Source organism: Phocoena sinus, chromosome 18 (assembly GCF_008692025.1).
Source record: "Phocoena sinus isolate mPhoSin1 chromosome 18, mPhoSin1.pri, whole genome shotgun sequence".
NCBI lineage: Eukaryota > Metazoa > Chordata > Mammalia > Artiodactyla > Phocoenidae > Phocoena > Phocoena sinus.
This window is the reverse complement of record NC_045780.1, coordinates 68148922-68168575: the sequence shown is the minus strand read 5'-3', so window position 1 is coordinate 68168575 and position 19654 is coordinate 68148922. Positions and strand designations below refer to the sequence as shown.

The 19654-nt window shown below is 41.9% G+C and overlaps 1 protein-coding gene across 18 annotated transcripts in view; it reads left to right on the top strand.

Moving 5' to 3' along the window:
• The window catches only part of DOCK9 (dedicator of cytokinesis 9), a 382898-nt gene that overhangs the window by 307395 nt on the left and 55849 nt on the right, over window positions 1-19654 (top strand). For all 18 annotated transcript variants that reach the window (XR_004346614.1, XM_032610708.1, XM_032610703.1 and 15 more), the window contains 8 exons: window positions 2566-2712; window positions 2917-3000; window positions 3739-3850; window positions 6970-7148; window positions 7390-7503; window positions 9715-9835; window positions 14499-14632; window positions 16673-16787. Coding sequence is in view for 17 of the 18 variants with exons in the window: in XM_032610708.1 (XP_032466599.1) it covers window positions 2566-2712; window positions 2917-3000; window positions 3739-3850; window positions 6970-7148; window positions 7390-7503; window positions 9715-9835; window positions 14499-14632; window positions 16673-16787 (1006 nt within the window). In the remaining variant the exon portion in view is untranslated. The remainder of the gene's footprint in view (window positions 1-2565; window positions 2713-2916; window positions 3001-3738; window positions 3851-6969; window positions 7149-7389; window positions 7504-9714; window positions 9836-14498; window positions 14633-16672; window positions 16788-19654) is intronic.

Below are 19654 nucleotides of genomic sequence, written 5' to 3'. Positions count from 1 at the left end.
TCAGCACTCTGCCTTTCTTGCTTTAGGTATCCACCCTCATACTTCTTTTTTCCTAGAGTATTTTTAAAGCAGTTCCCCAATATTTTATCATTTCATCTATAAAACTTTAGTGTATAATATCCAATGGATAAAGCCTTAAAAAAGAATAACCATTGCACCATATGACACTCAGTAAAGTTAGAAATACTTCTCTGTTATCATCCAACACCCCATCTGTATTCCGTTTCCCCCAGGTGTCTTAAAAATGTCATTTTACAGTTGGTCGAATCAGGATCTAAACATAGTCCACACACTGCATTGGGTTGATGTGTCTCTGAAGTTTCTTGGATCCTCACACTGTTTCCTCTCCATTTGTTTCTTTCTTTAATGCAGTGTATTTGTTGAGGAAAGTAGACCATTTGTCCTGCAGAATTTCCCATATTCTAGATTTGGCCAGTTGTAACCTTGCAATGACACGTGACATGATTCTCTGTACCCTCTGTATCCTGTACCCTTGTGTAGTGATATCTAGAGGCTTAATTCCATTCAGGTTTGATTTTCTTTGTGGCAAGGATACACCTTAGCTGGTGCTACTGTATCACGTCAGAATGCATAGGAGTCTGGTTGTCCCACTTTTAGTTATAATATTGACTAATAGGTTCCACTCGGTCCACCCCATGCTTCCATTATAGAGTTCCCCATCCACTTTTCATGGTTTAAGCAGCTGTTGACTCAGCCCCGTTCTGTAGGCTTTTCTTGGGAGACCTCTTTTTTAGGAATGGCCAGCTTAGGTAGCTGGCGGTCATGCCTGGTGGTTAGAGTTGGCCTTACCTGGGTTCCTGGAAGCTGATCATCTGTTGAGGCTGACACCTCAGGATATAGAGTTACTGGTTTGCACATACGGAACAAAATCCTTTTGGAATTTAAAATTTTACTCTTCTGTTTTTGAAAGTAGGTAAACTTCTAATTCTTATGACTTGATCCTTCCCTCACTGGATTCTTGAGTTTGTGTACATTTACTAAGATTGTCTTGGTTTTGGTTTGAGAACTGAGATTATTATAAAGCTGGCATTTCAAAATTTCATAGTAGGTTCTGGTATTTAATGCATAAAATAATGCATGCTTTCATAGCATAAATACCTAGGCTCCAGTTCTAGCTTTACAAAATACTATTTGTTTGATATTAGCATACTGGTTTGGCTGCTCCAAAAGAGGCCAAAATAATAGTGGCTAAACTAAGACAGAAGGTTCATTTCTCTCTTTTGGAAAATTATGAGCCAGTAGGCAGCTCAGACAGTGGGGATCTTGTCCCCCAAGGTCATTCAGGGACTCAAGCTCCTATCCAACTATCCAGCCCAGGTGTCACCCTCGTCTGCATAGTTGAGAAGCTGGCTCACCACCACTCCACATTCCAGGCAGTGGCAAAGAGGAGGACTTGGTAGGCAAGCAGCTCCTTTTATGGGAAAGGCAAGCCTCTTACAGCCCATTGGCCAGAACTAGTCACATGGCCATTATCTTGCCACAACTTATGCTGGGAAATGCAGTCTCTAGCTGGGCAGCCATGTGCCCTGTAAAACCCAGGAGTTCTGCCACTAAAAGGGAGAAGGAAAGGAAAGATATTAAAGGTCAGTTAGTATTTTTTATTGAATCCTTCCAAGCTTCAGTTTCATCTCATCTGTAATGTGGGGATGAAAACACCCCCCTGGTGTGGCTGTTAGAATTACGTGCTCTTAGAATCACGTGCATGCACGGGTAAGTGTCGCGGAGCATCCAGTTCAGCCCCCTTCACATTCCAGGCCTTCAGTAAATGGTTCCATGCACTGGGGCCAGAGGGGTCAGCGCGGCATCACAGAGCAGAAAGAGCATAGGCTTTAAACTCATTGTAGATCTGGCTTTGAATCTTTGTTATTGTTAGCTGTGTGACTGAGGACACATTTACCTAACCTCTCTGACCCTCTATAATATGAGGGTGTTTAAGAATTTAATGAAAAAGTACATAAAAATATCCAGTGCAGTGCCTGGTGTGTAGAAGATATATGGTAAGTGGTAGCTAATTGCTAAGTGATCTGTGTGTAATTTCTTAGGTAAGCGTTCCTGATGGGGAAAAATTATTATGTAAAGTCAATTTAAAGAGGACTTCTAAGCAGTTTCAACTAGTGACATACAGTCACCATTCTGTGTGTGTTCAGTTTGAGTACTTGAGGCTTAAACCTAAGACAGTGTTTTCTAAAGAAATCTCTGAAAGATACAGGCATGAGAATCAAAGTAAAATGCAGTAAAAATGCTGGTCTGATCAGAATCTCTGGAAGTAAAGGTGCATCTCCACATTTTTATAAATACCTCCACAGTGGTCTTTATCATACTGAAGTCTAACATCTCAGACCTGATCCACAGCATTTATTTGAAGTATTAGAATACTCATACAGTACTTCGAGAGAAGAAAGAATAATTTATCTTACCTAATTTCAGATAAATAAGATGAGAGCCCTGGGTTTTTGAAATGAACTCAGGGATGAGGTGGTTTTTTTTTCCCCTGGAAGGTTGCAACTTAAAAAATAATAAATGTTTGCTCTAAATCCTTTTTAGTTATTGCGAAACCAGAGATTTCCTGCATCCTATCATCATGCAGTGGAAACTGTTGTGAATATGCTGATGCCACACATCACTCAGAAGTTTCGAGATAACCCAGAGGCATCTAAGAATGCGAATCATAGCCTGGCTGTGTTCATCAAGGTGGGGGCCTCCGGGGAAGAGGGTGTCTGCCAAGTGCCTAATGTGCTTTTTCTAGCAGAGTGACTTGTACAAATAGATGCTCAGTGAACGTTGATGGCAGGTTTTTATGTCAAAGGATAAACTTACTCACAATAAATGCAGATTAGAAGCCAACTTTCAAAAAAAGCCTAAATACTTAACCTTTGTGGGTTATTTCCTCCACAGAGATGTTTCACCTTCATGGATAGGGGGTTTGTCTTTAAGCAGATCAACAACTACATCAGCTGCTTTGCTCCTGGAGATCCTAAGGTAGCCTGTGCGCACGTGTGCACGTGTGTGTGTGTGTGTGTGTGTGTGTGTGTGTGTGTGTTACACACTGTTCTTTTTGTCTCCCTGAGTGACATCTGGATACCCACCTGTTTCTCTTTGTTCACATCAGAATTTTCTTTCAGTCCCAGAGGCACTATTCATTCTCCTCTCTTGGAGATACTAACTAGTACTAACTAGTACTTGCACTAATGTGTGAGATATTAGGGACACAGTCATTCCACATGCAACATAAATACCTGTTGATTTTTCTCATAAATACCTTAAATGACTTCTCAGCTGCAAAACTAAAAGTATATGTGTTGCAAATCATAGTTTATTTAACAAGGTAACAGAAATAACCATGTAGCCTTTCTCTGCTAGAATTGTCTGTCTCTTCGCTTGCGTGTCTATTTTAAAGCTCTGCCTTACGCATTTTTTTATTGCACTGAGCCTGTGGCTATAATTATAAGCTGCCTGAAATCCTTTATTGAAGTAAGAGGAGCATAAATCATAAATGCCCTTAAAGTCAGTGGAGGACATTGTTTAATGAAATGTGTTCCCAATTTTCAAACAAATCCCTGCAGACATTCTGAAATCTGTAAAGTAGCCCAGAGCCTGCAGCTCTAAGACAGGGAAGAGGCTAAAGACGAGTGTGTGATTCCTAATAGGTTTTTCAGGAGGCTGTATCAAGTATCCACTGAGGCATTTAACTTACGACTAACCATATTTTTCTTGCAGACCCTCTTTGAATACAAATTTGAATTTCTCCGTGTGGTGTGCAATCATGAACATTATATTCCATTGAATTTACCAATGCCATTTGGAAAAGGCAGGATTCAAAGATACCAAGGTAATTTATCTTGAAATATATTAATCCTAGTCTTTTCAGAAAGAGAGCCATTCATTTTTAATAAGAAAAGAGAATTAGTTCACACATGACATTCAAATTATCTGATATTTTTCATCGATGAATTGATTTTTTTTCTTGTTAAATTTCCATTAAAAAAAATTGATAAAATGCTATGTAGGAACTTACTTCTTTTTAGCAAATTTACCAGACTACAGATCATGCCAGTGTGACTCTTTTTCATTGAAAAGTTCCATTGCTTAAACGATAGTAATCCATTTTATTTACTGTAGTTTATTTTTATTTGTTTCACTTTTCTTTTTTCTTATGAATTAGCTTTTCTTTCACCAGCTGTGGAGTCAAATGACACTCCTGTAGGTAGGTGTGGGGTGTGACGCTTCCTTTCTTGCATCTTCCTCCTTTAAAAGAAAAAGAATGCAAGTGATTGCTGAAATGCTTACGTATGCTATTCATGTAGGCATTTGTCATATACTTGGATCAGTTTTAAAATTGATGATAAACCAGTGAATTTGTTCTCACTGTAGCTAAGACATTGCCATAGCATTCCCGGGAGTCATCTGGTTTTTTGCTCCTGGGGTCACTAGGTCCTCTAGGATGTTTCTTTAAGAAGTAAAGCAAATAAACAAAAAGCTCTGCTTCATTTCAAAAATGTATTATTCCACCATTTTCATAGTCCTTGTTTATAGCAGTAGCAGTAACCTATGTCACAAGCAACATGGCTTTTCACATGCTTTTTATGTTTGCATGCTGAGTCTTTATTAACTGTTCTGTATCCTTTCTGAGTTTGAAGAGAATTAAGGTCATAGAGATTTCTTTGTCTTCACTGAGTAAGTCAAATGAATCAAATTCGTCGCTTGGGTCTGTCAAATAATATCTAGCACCTTGTATGTGCTCAGGATTATTTATGCTAAAGGAGAGAAAAAGTGGAAGGATGCCACCAAACTATTAATGACACCTAAATCAACTGACTCTGAAATTCAGAGAGAAACTCACAAAGGAATTCATTCAGAGACATAAATACCTTGCCTTTTAAAGAGCAAGAAGGGGGACTGCGGCCTGAAGTCGGCGGTCATGCATTCAGCAAATATTTGCTCAGCACCAACTCTACCTAGCCTTGGGATAGAGTTGTGGACAACAAGGATGAAATCCCCTGCTGTCTTACCTGTGTGAAATATGTAGAACATGAGAGAGTGATAAGTGCTAAGGAGAGAGAAATAAAGCAAGGGAAGGGGATAGGAAATGGGCTGGCATTGAGATCAGGTGGCCAGGCAAAGCCTGACTGAGAAGGCAACTTTGGGGTGATAATTGAAGAAGGTGAGGGGTTGAGCTCCTGGGCTGTTCAGCATTCCCCCATCCAACCCCAGCCCGCCCGCCTGTCCCACCCCGCACTATTCCCCATAGGCCAGGCGCACTTGCTGGTCCCAGCTCCTCACACATGGCAGGCCCTCCCTGCACTTCTCAGCCTCACACAGCAACTCCCTGGGCATCCTGTCTTCCTCCTGGCCAGTCACTCAGCACCTCCCCTGTGGGCCCAGCCAGGTCTCCCCCTCGCCTCTCCCAGCGCCCCACCTGGAGTGAACTGCTCCCTACCCTGCACCCCAGACCCTCCTTCACCCCACCTTCAGTTCCTAGCCCACCTGTCCTTGGAGACCGTGACCGTTTTCCTCTCACCTCTCAGGGTGCTGAGGATAGCTCTTGCTGCCCAGTGGTTGGGCAGTGAACATGTGCTAATGTCCGTCTTCCCCACTGGCCCAGTTGTCTATCCTGTAGAACCAAGTGAGGAGTGAGGAGGAGACCCTTCAGGTACCCCAGACTCGCACAAGCTCTTAGTAGACTGTTGGGGTATTTGGCGGCTAGAAGGGCTGCCCTAGGCAGGTGGTGGGTCAGCTACAGATAATTTCCATAACTGCACTGATAGGAATAAAGTTTCGTTTTTTTTTTCAGCATCCTCCTTCCTCTTACCCTTCTCACCTGCTCCACTCTCCTCTCTGCACACGCACATGTACACACACACACACACACGTGTGCAATTAAACCCATAAATAGTTTTCCTTCTAAGGGGATCATGTGAATTCAAGCTGTGAACTGTCTTTTCAGTAAACTGGACTTAAAAATCGTAAACAGTGGACATGAGTATTCTGGAAAGATGAACGCTCTTTCCCATCCTTCTGCTAAAGAGTTCATAGGACTTGGGTCAGACTTTGAATAGGTTTAGAAGCAACTAACGTGGCGTTAAAGTTAAAGGAGAGGCCTATAGACTTTCCTCTAACAATGGATTCAGTATAAGAATTTAAATCCGAGCCACAGCTTTCTGGATAGGTGTATTTCAGCTTTAGCGTGTGATGCTTAGCTGCTTTTATTTACCCTCCCTCAGTAGGTTTCACGTCTGCTTCTTATCTCTTTTCCAGAAGAGCTTTCAGTCTTGTCACTTCGCTTGCTGATGACTTACTAGTTTGATTTGGTGCTTTGTCCATTTTAGTTCTAATTTATATCAGTTTTCTATTGGCTTTTTGAGGTAAAGAAGTTTTAAGAGTATATTTTAGAAAATTCTAAGTCAAATAAGATCTTCAGTGATAGCAAAATAATAGGTAATATGGTAACTCGTTCATTTTAAACACGTTGGGTTTTAATGGGCATATATGGGCATTAATGACCAGGAAATCGATAAATGAACTCATGTAGTGAAGAACATTTTAATAGACCACCTATATTTATTCTTTAATTACGTGTCTCTTATGCACAAATTACTCCCCAGTAATGTTGTCAGTTACTACAATTTTATTTTTAAATTTCATATCAATAACAAAATTACATTTGTAATATAACATGCTGTCCTGTATTCTGAAAATTGGTACTAAAACTATTCACTAACTTAATAATTATGTAGGATGTAATACCTTTTAAAATCAAAATCCAGTGCATTTATTTGTATTTAAATTTTGTTTTCACTTTGGAGTGCAGAGCAGTATTTTAGGTTATCAGCCCTTTCCACCTGATGACACACACAGGGGAGGCTGAAAGCAAAGGATGGGCTTGGTTTTTATTTTATTCACAGAGTGTTACATCCTTTCTAACTAAAGCGGTTTCTATCCTCATTTCAGATCTCCAGCTTGACTATGCATTAACGGATGAGTTCTGCAGAAACCACTTCTTGGTGGGACTGTTACTGAGGGAGGTGGGGACCGCCCTCCAGGAGTTCAGGGAGGTCCGGCTGATTGCCATTGGTGTGCTTAAGAACCTGCTGATAAAGCATTCTTTTGATGACAGATATGCTTCCAGGGTGAGTGTTCTCTAATGGAAGGAAATATGATTGATAAGTGTCCTTCATTTTGAGTAATATAAAGAAATAAGCAATTAGAAAATTAGTGGTAACAGCACTAAGACTTTCTTTGTTTATGCAATAAAATCTAACAGCAATCTTTATAGGAAGGATCCAAATACAGGAGATGGCCAAGTGCTAGCTCAGTCCATCATTAAATTCTGAGTCCGGGATAAACTTACGCTTTGTGCCTTTGTTTCAGAGCCATCAGGCAAGGATAGCCACTCTCTACCTGCCTCTGTTCGGTCTGCTGATTGAGAATGTCCAGCGGATCAACGTGAGAGATGTGTCTCCCTTCCCCGTGAACCCTGGCAGTGTACGTAAGCACATTCACATAGACAAAGCCTGTATTTGCTTCCTGTGGCTGCCCTAACAAAATACCGCAAACTGGGTGGCCAAAAACAACAGAAATTTATTCTCTCACAGTCAGAAAGCCCAAAGTCCAAAATCAAGATGTCAGCTGGGTTGGTTCCTTCTTGAGGTTCTGGGTGAAGAGCTGGTTCTACACCTTTCTCCTAGCTTCTGGTGGTTGCCCGAAATCCTTGATTTTTTTAGCTTATAGCTGTATCACTCCAATCTCTGCCTCTGTCTTCACATGGTGTTCTCCCTGGTGTGTGTCTGTGTCTCTGGTATCCTGTCCTGTCCTTATAAGGACACCAGTGCTTGGATTTAGGGCCCACCCTAATCCAGGATGACATCATCCTATCTTACATCTTAATTACATCTGCAAAGACCCTCTTTCCAAATAAGGTCACATTCTGAGGTTCAGGGTGGATATGCAATTGGAGGGACACTGTTCATTCAACTATACACGTCTCCTCTTTTTTTGCCCCTAAAACCATAAAAATCTACAGTAGTCTTGGTAAGTTGCATTTCTGGCTAAGACAGGGTCAATCAGTAAACCTTCAACTCTTGTTAAAAATCATTATATGGCTTCCCTGGTGGCACAGTGGTTGAGAGTCCGCCTGCCGATGCAGGGGACATGGGTTCGTGCCCCGGTCTGGGAAGATCCCACATGCCATGGAGCGGCTGGGCCCGTGAGCCATGGCCACTGAGCCTGCGCGTCCGGAGCCTGTGCTCCGCAGTGGGAGAGGCCACAACAATGAGAGGCCCGCGAACCGAAAAGAAAAAGAAAAAAAAAAATCATTATAAAAAGCCATGCTTTCCTGATGGCTTGTTTTCTTGTAAGATTTCAGGATCTTCTTTGTGTATCCAACAAAAAGTTATAGAGGAAGGAGTTTATTTTGTTTTTTAAAAAAAAGCATAGTTCTAACCTCCGTGCTATAAGAGCTCAGTGCTAGCCCCTGTTCTGATGTAACATACTACACAGTCTTGGAAAAGCCACCTCTTTGGGCTGAAGTTCCTCTGTGTCTGTAAAATTAGAAAGATAATCAGACTAGATGTCGGGGGGCCAGGGTGAATGACCCCACCTCCCCAAACTGACCACCTTAATTTACTTTAGCTTTATGTAGTCATTTAAAGATATACTGGAGATTAAGTTGACTGAAGGATGATGCCAGAAATGATCTCAAAGTGTTTTGGTTGGAGACAATCTGGCATTAATTTGGATAGGTGTTAGCAGTTCAGCAGTGCCCTTTTCCTGTTTATTCTGGCCCCGTGAACCGGCTCCATTGTTCATCTTGCCACTTTGTCATTACGGCATACACCGGGGGAGCTCCCTTGTGTGTATTTCTGTCCCTTTTCCCCCAACAATGGTGCTTTGTCCTGTTTTCTATACATCTCCTACGTGATGGTGCATTGAGATGAACCGTGTTTATAGAATAGTTTTTGTAGTTCCAAAGAGCATGAATGTTCACTGTCCTTACATGGAATGCACCACACTGATCTCACCCTCGACAACATTGTATTTCACATGTGTATTCTCTAAATTTGTCTGCTTTTCTAATCGGAATAAGTAATTCAGGGAGTAATGCTACCTATCTGTACTGCTTCAGTCCTGAGAAAAATGAACACCAGCTTTTGCTTTGGCTTTCATGAAAGTAAAATCCCTTTTATGACATAAGTTCATAATGAACATAATTTCTCCACTGATTGAGAATTCACATGAAGCACCCACCTTGCAGAGGTTTTCACTGCTGCTACTGTGAGGTCACTGTTGCTCATTTGGGAAGATTTCTGATGTGAGAAAAAAAGCAACGTTCCAGTTAGAAAGAGCACATGGGGCTTCTTCTGAAGGAAGAAACATACTGAAATAATCTATAGAAATGTTGGGCATCAGAGCTCTGGAAAGAGAAGGGTGCTAGACCTCCTGGGGAAATACAGGACTTCAGGGGCCAAGGTTTCTCCACCCGCCCCAGACCTGACGTGCCCCGTGCTCCCTCCTCCTGCCGCTTCTGTGACCCACACACCCCACCTCCACCACGCGCTGTGCTCCTCCCACTCAGGCACGTTTAACATGCCAGGCTGTTCTGTCCTGTTCTTATGCTCGCCCTCACACTTGCAAGAACTGTTGGTGAATCCTTTAAAGTCATCTTCAATTGTTTCTTGTCTCTCTCCTCCTCAACAGACTGTGAAGGAGGAATCCCTTACTTTGCCAGCCGTGAACCCGATAGTGACACCGCAGAAGTCTGGGAGCACGCTGGATGCCAGTCTGCACAAGGACCTCTTTGGTGCCATCTCTGGCATTGGTAATGCTCGGGCTCTGACCTGCTTCTCTGCAGTCTAATTCGGAAAGCGTCTTTAATCCAATCATTTGTTAGCTTTCAAATCAGAACTTTGAAGTCTTGAGTTTCTACTGCAAATATTCTTTTCCTGATTTTGCTCCTCAGCTATGAAACCCCTTAACTCTACACTGAAATAAAGATCTCAGATTTCAGGAATAACACATGTAGTACACTTAACCACATATTTGTCCTGTTTGCTTTTTGTTTAATGCGTGTTAATTTTTCATTTTAAATCTTCAAACTAGATTGTTTATACTTTTAGGAAAAGAATATCTTTGCAAGTGTGTGTGTAGTGGGTAGGATTTATTTGTAGTGTTAACGATTTAGATGAGATGTGACAGACTAATTGCTGATGGAGATACTGGTTTATGGCTAGAATGCAGTCCTGAAATCAGTTTTCTAAAATCTTCTTTCCTACAATATTTTTTCTATCTGAAATAATGTTAGAGCAGCCCCCATGGGGAGGAAAACAGATGGCATAAATCAAGATTCAAATTGAGTAGTTTTTCCATAAGAAAATGCCTGAGAAATGTATTTATTAATACTCTGATTGAGCACATGTGCCAGCTCCTTCATAAAGATAATGGTACAAAAAATATATATATATATCTTCACAGACACTCACAGGCTTATGCTGTCTTCATTTCTTCCTCTCTTTTACACCACAGTTTGAATAAATGAAGCGTCCTGCTGTGGCTACTGCTTAGACCACCCAATAAAGGAACTAACTCAGAGGGCAGAATAAAGGGCAGTCCTTTTACCTAATTAATCTGCAGGACTGTGGTTCATTCTGAGTTTATGTCCTCAGCTTTTGTGTTGTTCTAGTTGCTAACGTGGTATTTCATGTAGGTGATGAAACTGGCCAGACTGTAAAATTGGAAACCTCATACCAGTGCTCAGATTTATCCCATAATGCCCATACCAGTCTTTAATCTTAATTCTGTTTCTGTGTATTTTTCATAGTCATACTTACCCCATTTGGCGTTGTAAAGATGAAATGAGTTAATTCATACGAAACGCAGAGCCTGGCATGTGGTATTTCCATTGCCTTTCTCATGGGGCCCTCGCTCTGTCTCCTTTGCCCCACTTTGTCCACAAGCCCAGCCGCTCTCCGGGAGTGGGGAAGGGGTCCTTTCAGGGGCTTTGTCTGCAGCGGTTCCCAGCACTGTTTTTAAAGTCAGACAGATGTGGCTTTGGATCCAGACTCCACCATTTACAATTGCCATGGGCAGGGTGTCTCTCCTCTTTACCCTGTGTCCACATCTCAAAAATAGAGTCGTGGTGAGGGATGAAGAGCTAGTTGAATGTGTGCAGTGCTTGGCAAGGTAAACAGTGTTATTATTTGACTGTCATTATAACAAGCACAGTTCTTCAGTGTTATTCATGCTTTGTGATAGACTCTTAGTAACCTAAATCTTAACTCTCTGTCCTCTCTGACCAGTATTCTGTAGGATTCAAGACTTTGTGGAAATGATGAAACTAGAATGAGGTGATGTTTTGACTCTGACTTGATTCTCCAATTCCACATTCACCTTTTCAGGGTTTGGGGTGCCTTGAGAACATAGAGATGAGCCGAGGGGGGTCTTTAGCACAACTTCAATGACATAAATGGCCTTCGATTGCTCTGTGTTCATGGCGAAGTTACAAAAAGTTCTCAAGGTTAATTTTGTCCCATTTCATTCTTTCTTGAATTTCAAGATCTGGATCCACTTTTCATGGGAATTCACCACAATAGACTTAATTTATACTCAGGCTTTTATCTATGTTGCCCCCATCTTTAAACACTTTAATCCTTGTTTCCTTTTAGAAATGCCTTCCAGGAAAGCAGCCCCCACCTTTGAACTGGGTTTACTAGTTGTTTTCTGGTAGCTTTAGCAATTCTTCTTTTATTCATCAAGGAATTTCCAGTTAGTTTTAGTCCCAGTGCTTATCAAGAGCTGACTTTCTCCTTACATCTCTTAAGGAAATTCTGTTTCCACACTTACTGAGAATGTACCCTCAGCGGTTTTTTTAATGCCTTTGGAACATGGTGCATGAAAATTTCTGAAACCGATTCATTGCCTGGATAAAAACTACTCAAAGATTACGTTCATTTTAGGGGCTTCCCTGGTGGCACAGTGGTTGGGAGTCCGCCTGCCAATGCAGGGGACGTGGGTTTGAGCCCTGGTCCAGGAAGATCCCACATGCGGCGGAGCAACTAAGCCCGTGCACCACAACTAGTGAGCCTGCACTCTAGAGCCCGTGAGCCACAACTGCTGAGCCCGTGTGCTGCAGCTACTAAGGCCCGCGCACCTGGAGCCCATGCTCTGCAGCAGGAGAGGCCACTGCAGTGAGAGGCCTGTGCACCGCGGCAAGGAGCAGCCCCCACTCGCCTCAGCTGGAGGGGGCCCACGCACAGCAGCGAAGACCCAACACAGCCAAAAATAAATAAATTAATTAAAAAAAAAATTACATTCTCAAGGCATGCATTCTTAGGCTCAGGATTCCTTTACCTACCTACTCAGTGTATTGCATTTTGCTGTCTGTACAAAGGGGAGAGAGTTGAACTAAATTTCTTTTAAAAGTTATGCACTGGGCCAGGATATTAAACACACACACACACACACACACACACACCAGGAACATAGTTCTACGAAGCATGTTGATTTTTTAATTTTTTTTTCGGTGCGCGGGCCTCTCACTGTTGTGGCCTCTCCCCTTGCGGAGCACAGGCTCCAGACGCGCAGGCTCAGCGGCCATGGCTCATGGGCCTAGCTGCTCCACGGCATGTGGCATCTTCCTGGACCGGGGCACGAACCCGTGTCCCCTGCATCGGCAGGTGGACTCTCAACCACTGCGCCACCAGGGAAGCCCCAGCATGTTGATTTTGATTTATTGCATTTACATCTGTTTGCCTTGGATTAGAACTCTTGTTCTGGAACTGAGCCTAAAACTTTGAGAATTTAATGTCTAATTTTACTTTACTGAGAGCCTTTTTCTCCTGAGTTCTGTGTTCTACACTAAGTATGAAGTCTGGTTATATTAGGAAGACGATAGTTATAATTTGGTCACAGTGCATGTTTCTTTTCTCTCTGAGTATAGAAAAAGGCCCCTGGCTTTTTCATAGGGTTTTTACCTGTACCCTGTGGCAGTCAATCACACAGTTCCTATTCTGGGTAGGCGCAGCCCCTGGCCAGTGGTTTACATGTTCCCATCTGCACTTACATTTTCAGATTCCCTTGCCCTTCTTTGCTTGATATACTTAATACACTGAACTGGTTTCAGAGATGGTGGTGGATAAACCTGAGTGTTAGGGGCGGGGAGAGGATTAACTTCGAGGTGTATCAGCCCATGGCAGCTAATTTGCAGGCTGAAACCCAAAAAGGGCCTGCCTGTTCTGAGGTGCCAAGGAAAGGCATCTCAGGTGAAGGCAGCTTGGGGGTGGGAGGCTGTGCTTATAGCTTGCCGCAGCGTGGCGCCGAAAGTCTTCCGCAGTGTGCACTGCCAGCCCAGCCTTGCAGCCGGAGGCATGCCTTTTGGTTCAAGCCAGAATGTGCAAGTCTAAGAGTTAAGAGTCATTTTTACTTACGTGATTTATTTAAATCTTATCTAAGCAGGAAGTCGATCTATTACTTTTAAAAATTCCACAGTATTGAGGTAGGGGTTGACTTCTCCCTTAAAATTCTATTTTTTCAACAGATGTCACAAATTTTATTTCCAAGTTAGATTTCCTTTCTGCTTGTAACTGTTTATTGCAGAGATTCCCAAACATTCTCAATTCACAGCACCCTTATTAATCAAAGTAATTTTTCATGGAGTCCCCAAGGCCAAAAGAAACACCTAATAGTTCTGTTTATTAGGTACTTAGGGCCAAATAATAAGTACTTATAACCTAACAACTTAGTAGGCGTTTGAAAACTATATACATACATAAAGAAAAAATTTTTATTTTTACTAACCACGATTCTTACTATTGGGTTGTGTGTGCCTGTTGGGCGCTACACGGCTTCTCAAATTTGGAATCAGATCGCTCACCAACATTCTCATTTCCTGTTGCACACTGATTTTCACCCAGTACTTGCTTTTTATCATCGCGACCACCAAATACCCCGCTTCACAGAGATATGACATCACGGAAAGGAATGTAGCACAGTCGGAGGTTGAAACTACAGTTTCTGGCAGATGTCAAGTATCACTGTGTTTTCCTAGAAACTTTAAGATGTCCCATGACACCCCTCAGAGTTTTCTGGGGTATCTCAGCCCGCCGTTTGAGTACTGCACGTTTATTGCATGGTTTAGGTTTTTTTTATTTGATAGTTGTAGGTGGATTTATCTTTTTAATTTTTTGAAGTCTTTATTCTACCCCAGTCTGAACCAGCATGTTCTCCTTTAGTCTGAGCAATCCAAGGTGGTTTCTCATAAGTGAATTGATAGTTATGTCTGAACGTTTCAGATTAACGGTTATTTGTATCTCAATCTAAATGGCCTGGTTCTTTAAAGGAGAGTTAATTGAATGAAACTCTTGAGCCAGCTTTCTCACAGGAAAAATAAGTGCCATAAAAGCAGTTTCCCTTATATAAAGTTCAGTACTTATTTTTATTTTGTTCTGTCTCACCAAATCTTTGGTCTTGGCTTGATTTCTGTTTAGCTTCTCCGTATACAAACTCAACTCCAAACATCAGTAGTGTGAGAAATGCTGATTCAAGAGGATCCCTCATAAGCACAGATTCCGGGAACAGCCTTCCAGAAAGGAATAGTGAGAAGAGCAATTCCCTGGATAAGGTAATTTCTTTTAATGTAACTTAAGTGTTTCTTATAACTAATGGATTTAGCCCAAAGTAAACATGCTTCATGTTCTAGTGTTCAGTAAGTATGACCTTTTTTTTTTTTTTTTCCTTAAACAACTCAGTTAACCTGGGGTAGATGATCTCAGAGTATGGTCTAGGGATGGAGCCCATTCCCTGAAACCCCCTGGTTCCTGTTGTAGGATTTCATCAGAGCAGTGTTTACAGTGGAGCACTTTGAGCCAGTGGTTCTGGCAGTTTGAACAGGTAGGGAAATCAAAATGCCACTTGCTTAGAATCCCCACGGTCTGTGTGCCAGGGAACACCAATTATAACACAGTTCTCCATGCGAATGCGCGTTGGATCCAAAGCTGGCTCCAGAAAAGATTAATCAGTCGTACAGATGATGCAGGAACAAGGCTTTATTTGGAATCACTCTATTCATACTGTGCCCCCAACACAACACATCCTCCTCATATTTAACTATTTTTTTCTTGAAATACCTAAGTTTGGAATTTTGTGCAAATGGATAAAGCTTGGATTTAAACCTGGAACCATGATAGATTAGTCTCACCTCGGCCACTGTTTTCCTAAGTTATTTCAAGTTATAGACAAGTTATGTATAGGTTAAGTTATAGGTTTATGTACCAATAAACAAGTGATTCTCTTAGGGATGTATTCCTAGTTCTCAGAAACGTGGAAGCCGCCCTTCCTCGGGGTCAGGTTCGTAACTTTACCGCGGTTGTGTGGCCGACCTCGCCGTATGACCCTCAGCTGCGGTCCTGTAGCCGTCCGAGCGTCTCCGCGCAGGTGTCATGACCTGTCGAACTTTTCCCTTGACCCTGACATGCCTTCGTGCGTAGAGGGAGAAGCTGCTCAGAAGGCACTCGGCTTGTGTCATACGCGGAGCTGGAGAGGAGGAGAGCGGCCAGTCAGCCAGGAGACACCGGGTCACCATGGACTTCTCGCTGCTAACGCTGCTGCCTCTGCCGGAAGAGGCCGCACAGGCGGCGCCTCTGCTCCCGCTGCAGGGAGGCCTGGGCTCTCCCAGCGGCGCTGATGAAGTGGGTGGGCGGGAGGTACGCCGGCACCACGGCTTTGCCGCTAATTGCAGTGTGTCTCTTCCTATAATAAAAATACTCGTGTTATGTTATTAGTTAAACCTGATTAGTATATATCTTTTCCATTGCCCACCAGTACCTTGAATGAAAGATATTTTTTCACTGATCTTTCTGCTGTGGTATTTGGCAAAAAATTTTTCCAGATTTCAATTGGAAATATAACTTTCAAGATTTTTAAATTTCTTGTGTTTTTTAAATGAGATGAGATTCTTGTTCTTTTTTCTTTAAGTGAATGCTTTGAACATGGTGTGAACCTGCTGTCTAGTGGCAAAGCTGCCCTCACCCTGCGCCCTGAGCTTTCTGAAGTTTGCAGTGTTGAGCTAAGCTGATGATGGCGTGATCTCATCAGTTTAGGGGCTTTGGTCCTGCTGCACTGAGGTGTCCCTGTTTGTCCCTATCGGGAACCTGCCTGTGGTTTTCCCCCAGGGCTGCCCTAGGATGTAACGGAATAACGGTGACTCAGCTCCAGGCTTTAGTGGCTGGTCCACAGCAGCTCCTTGGACTTAATTTGCTGTTTTCAGCCACTGACGTTTTCCTGAGGATATGTTTGGTTTGGTACTGTCTTCTGAATCATCATTTCTCTTTGATCTTAGCACGCACAGTTTTTTGCATGAAGTTTTGCTTGGCATTTCGGCACTAAGCCGACAACTACGACTGGTTTTTCAGTTTGAAAGGCCTGTGCCTTCTGGCTTGTCCCGGGAGAGTGTGCCAAGGAGACAAGACAGAGCCTCCATGGATTAACACCTGTGTGTATTTGGTGACAGTGTACTTGTAGTTCGTTGATAAATCATTTATACCTTCCAATTTGTATGATTTGACTCAATTCTAAGACTCTTTCTCTTCCAAGGGAGAAAAGTGAACCTAATTTTGTTTTACCTGTAACGAAGGAGAAAAATCACCTCTGTTTCCTTCTTTAGCACCAGCAAAGTGGCACTTTGGGAAATTCTGTCGTTCGCTGTGACAAACTTGACCAGTCTGAGATTAAGAGCCTGCTGATGTGTTTCCTCTACATCTTAAAAAGCATGTCTGATGGTAGGTAAAAAAATGAAGATACCTGTTTTACTTTCCTTGTTTCAGTATTTGGTTTATTTTTTAAAAATTGCAGTTGGTTCAAAGTGTTTAAGGATTTAAAGGGATTTTCTCTCTTGTTTGAAATACATATTAATTTACTGAATGTACTAGAAATAAAAGTCTTAATTTGGAAATTTATTTTCATTAATTATTGTATTTCAGAAAGAGTGCTAAAATGTGAATGGCGTATTTTAAAAATTTATATTAAGCTCAGACATACATCTTCACTAAGGGAGACAGAAGCAGATAAATGAAGTAGCTTTTGATTTTTTTCTTTTGAATTTCATGTGTCCAAGCAAACTTACTGGCAACTTGTATAATTTTATTAGTCAGTCTCTTGAATTAGAGAATGTAGTGTTGGTGACCTAAGCATCTCTTCCATTTACAGTGTGTGTGACATTCCTGGCTTTAACTAGAGGTGGGGTGTGTTTAGTTTTCTAATGGAAATAGTGGTATTCTGGTAGATTAAGCTTCTCATTAAGGGTTTGACAATGACATTTTTAAATAGAAATGACCACAACCATTAATGCTTTATCAGTACCATTTAAAGCTTGTAAACATCCATGGCAGGACAGTTCCAACTCTGATTGTGTGATATAAGCAATCACATGAAACTGTGCCATACTATAATGTCACAGTTCTTACCTTGGTCAAAAATCTTCTTAATTTTCCTGTAACAAATTAAGAAGGGTTCTGTGAACTTCATTAAGGTCATTGAGAGAAGACAAACTCTTTTGAAAGTAAAATGCCATTTTTGGAGACCTGAGGCCCACTTGTCTGGTGGCAGGGGGTGTGGGCATTGAGCATCCAGGGGAAGGTACTTCTGCTGCAAATAGTGTTTCTTTTGTATCGAGCTTCCATTTCAGCAGCACTAAGAGCCTGACCTGTAGCTCAGAAGTTAGGAGCAGCATATGATCCTTAAAATGCTTCGGAACTGGAAGATTTTACTCTTCTGTCAACTTGTTACTTTAAAATAGCTATTTTGAAAAACACAAACAGACAAGATTTTTTTTTTGTGAATGATGACCAAATACAAAAGCCCCAGGCTCTTACTCTGATTTTTCAGTTAGAAAGTTGAAATTCTTCCCATTAAGTCAAACGTTCTCAAATTTTCATCATGGTAATGAGTTTCAGCCAGCATTATAGTCCTGTTTTTCCTTTATTGAAAGTTTTCTTTAAAATATTTTACATTTCAAATATTAAATGTGATGTGTAACTAGAAAATAACTTTTTAAAAAACAAATATACAAGAAATTTTGCATCCAAGTGAAAGTTACCCTTTAAAGTCAGCCTTTTGGAAGGCCAGGCACATATTTAAATAATGCAACAACTTCTTCAAAACAGTTTTAGAATATCCTTTTTTTTAACAACTACTGTTGTTACACTTTTTTTCCCCTTTATAATTAGAATTTTTTGTGTGTCTCATTTAAGAAATCTTTACCTACCCCCCAGGCTCTGAAGATATTCTCCTGTATTTTCTTTAAAAGCTGTATTATTTAAATTTTCACATTTAAATCTTAGTATCTACCAAGCATTGGTTTTTGTGTATAGTATGGGGTGGGGGAGAAATTGCCTTTAGAATAGTTTACCAGACAGATAACCAAAATCAGTTGTGTAACTAGCTCTGTCGCTACTCTCCTTTATCCCACATTTAATGCACACCTTCTACACACAGGGCCCCTCGCCCTCTGTGCCTTCTTGTGCCTCCTTTCTCCGTAATAGAGCTTAGCTCTGTCTTCCCCCCTCCTCAGCCAATAGCCAGAGCACAGAGCAAGGACAGGCCACGATGGTACCACCCGGCTGGCCAGCTGGTTCTGTCTGCTGGCCTCAGGTGTCTGCAAGTTGACCCCGAGGGGCCCAGCATCCAGGGAACTCCCTGGGTTCCCAACACACCAGCCTCAAGTAACCAGAGTCCGTCCCTCTAGATTCTAAACTTGAAACCCCCAAGAGATGGAAGCTCCCCGACCCACCCTCTGGTCTAAGAGGCCAGGCATGGCTTTCAAAATCGGGTGCACTTGATTTAAATCGCCGTTCCACCGGCCTTCTGTCAGCTGGTAGTTGGGAGAGTTACTTAGCTTCTCTGAGCCTTCATTGGTTCATTTGTAAATGGAAACTCTGCCCCAGATCATGATGAGGATTCGATGACAGGATATATGTGAAATCGTGAGACCTAACACAGTGCCTGGTGCATAGCAGGTACTTGGTATGTATCCCACGGCTTCTCCCGCCTGTCACTGTTCTTGACAAGTGTAAGATAAAAGTCCGTTGCCATGCATCTTCATGAGCCTCCAGCTTCTCTGCAGCCAGCCTCTTGCTCATCTCAGGCCCCAAAGACTCAGTGGCTTTTTCCCTGAGAGAAATCTTTTAACGCATTTCTCAACTTCAATGTAAAATGTGAGAAGGCAAAAATGTTTAGCTAACACTCTTTGTGCAATGTCGAATGGTTAAGAGTCATACACGGAGAATGCTTCCTGTAAGTGAATTTGTAGGATTTGCCTTAACTAAAGATGTGCCCAGTTGCTCTTGATAAAGAGCAGGTGTGGTTCTTAACCACTGGTACATTGTACCATCGTGCTAGGAAATAGGAACTCTCATACACTGTTATTTGGAAGGCTATTTGACAATATGTGTCAAATTTTAAATGTACACACTATTAACATGGCTAGTTCACTTCTAAGAATTTCTCCTTTAGATGTAGTTGGACGAGTGTGCAAGGACGCATGTAAAAACGATTTTTACCGAAGCATGATTTATAATAGCAAAGAATTGGGGGGAAGAACAAGTAAATGTCTGTCAGTAGGGGAACTGGTTAACTCAGTTGTAGTACA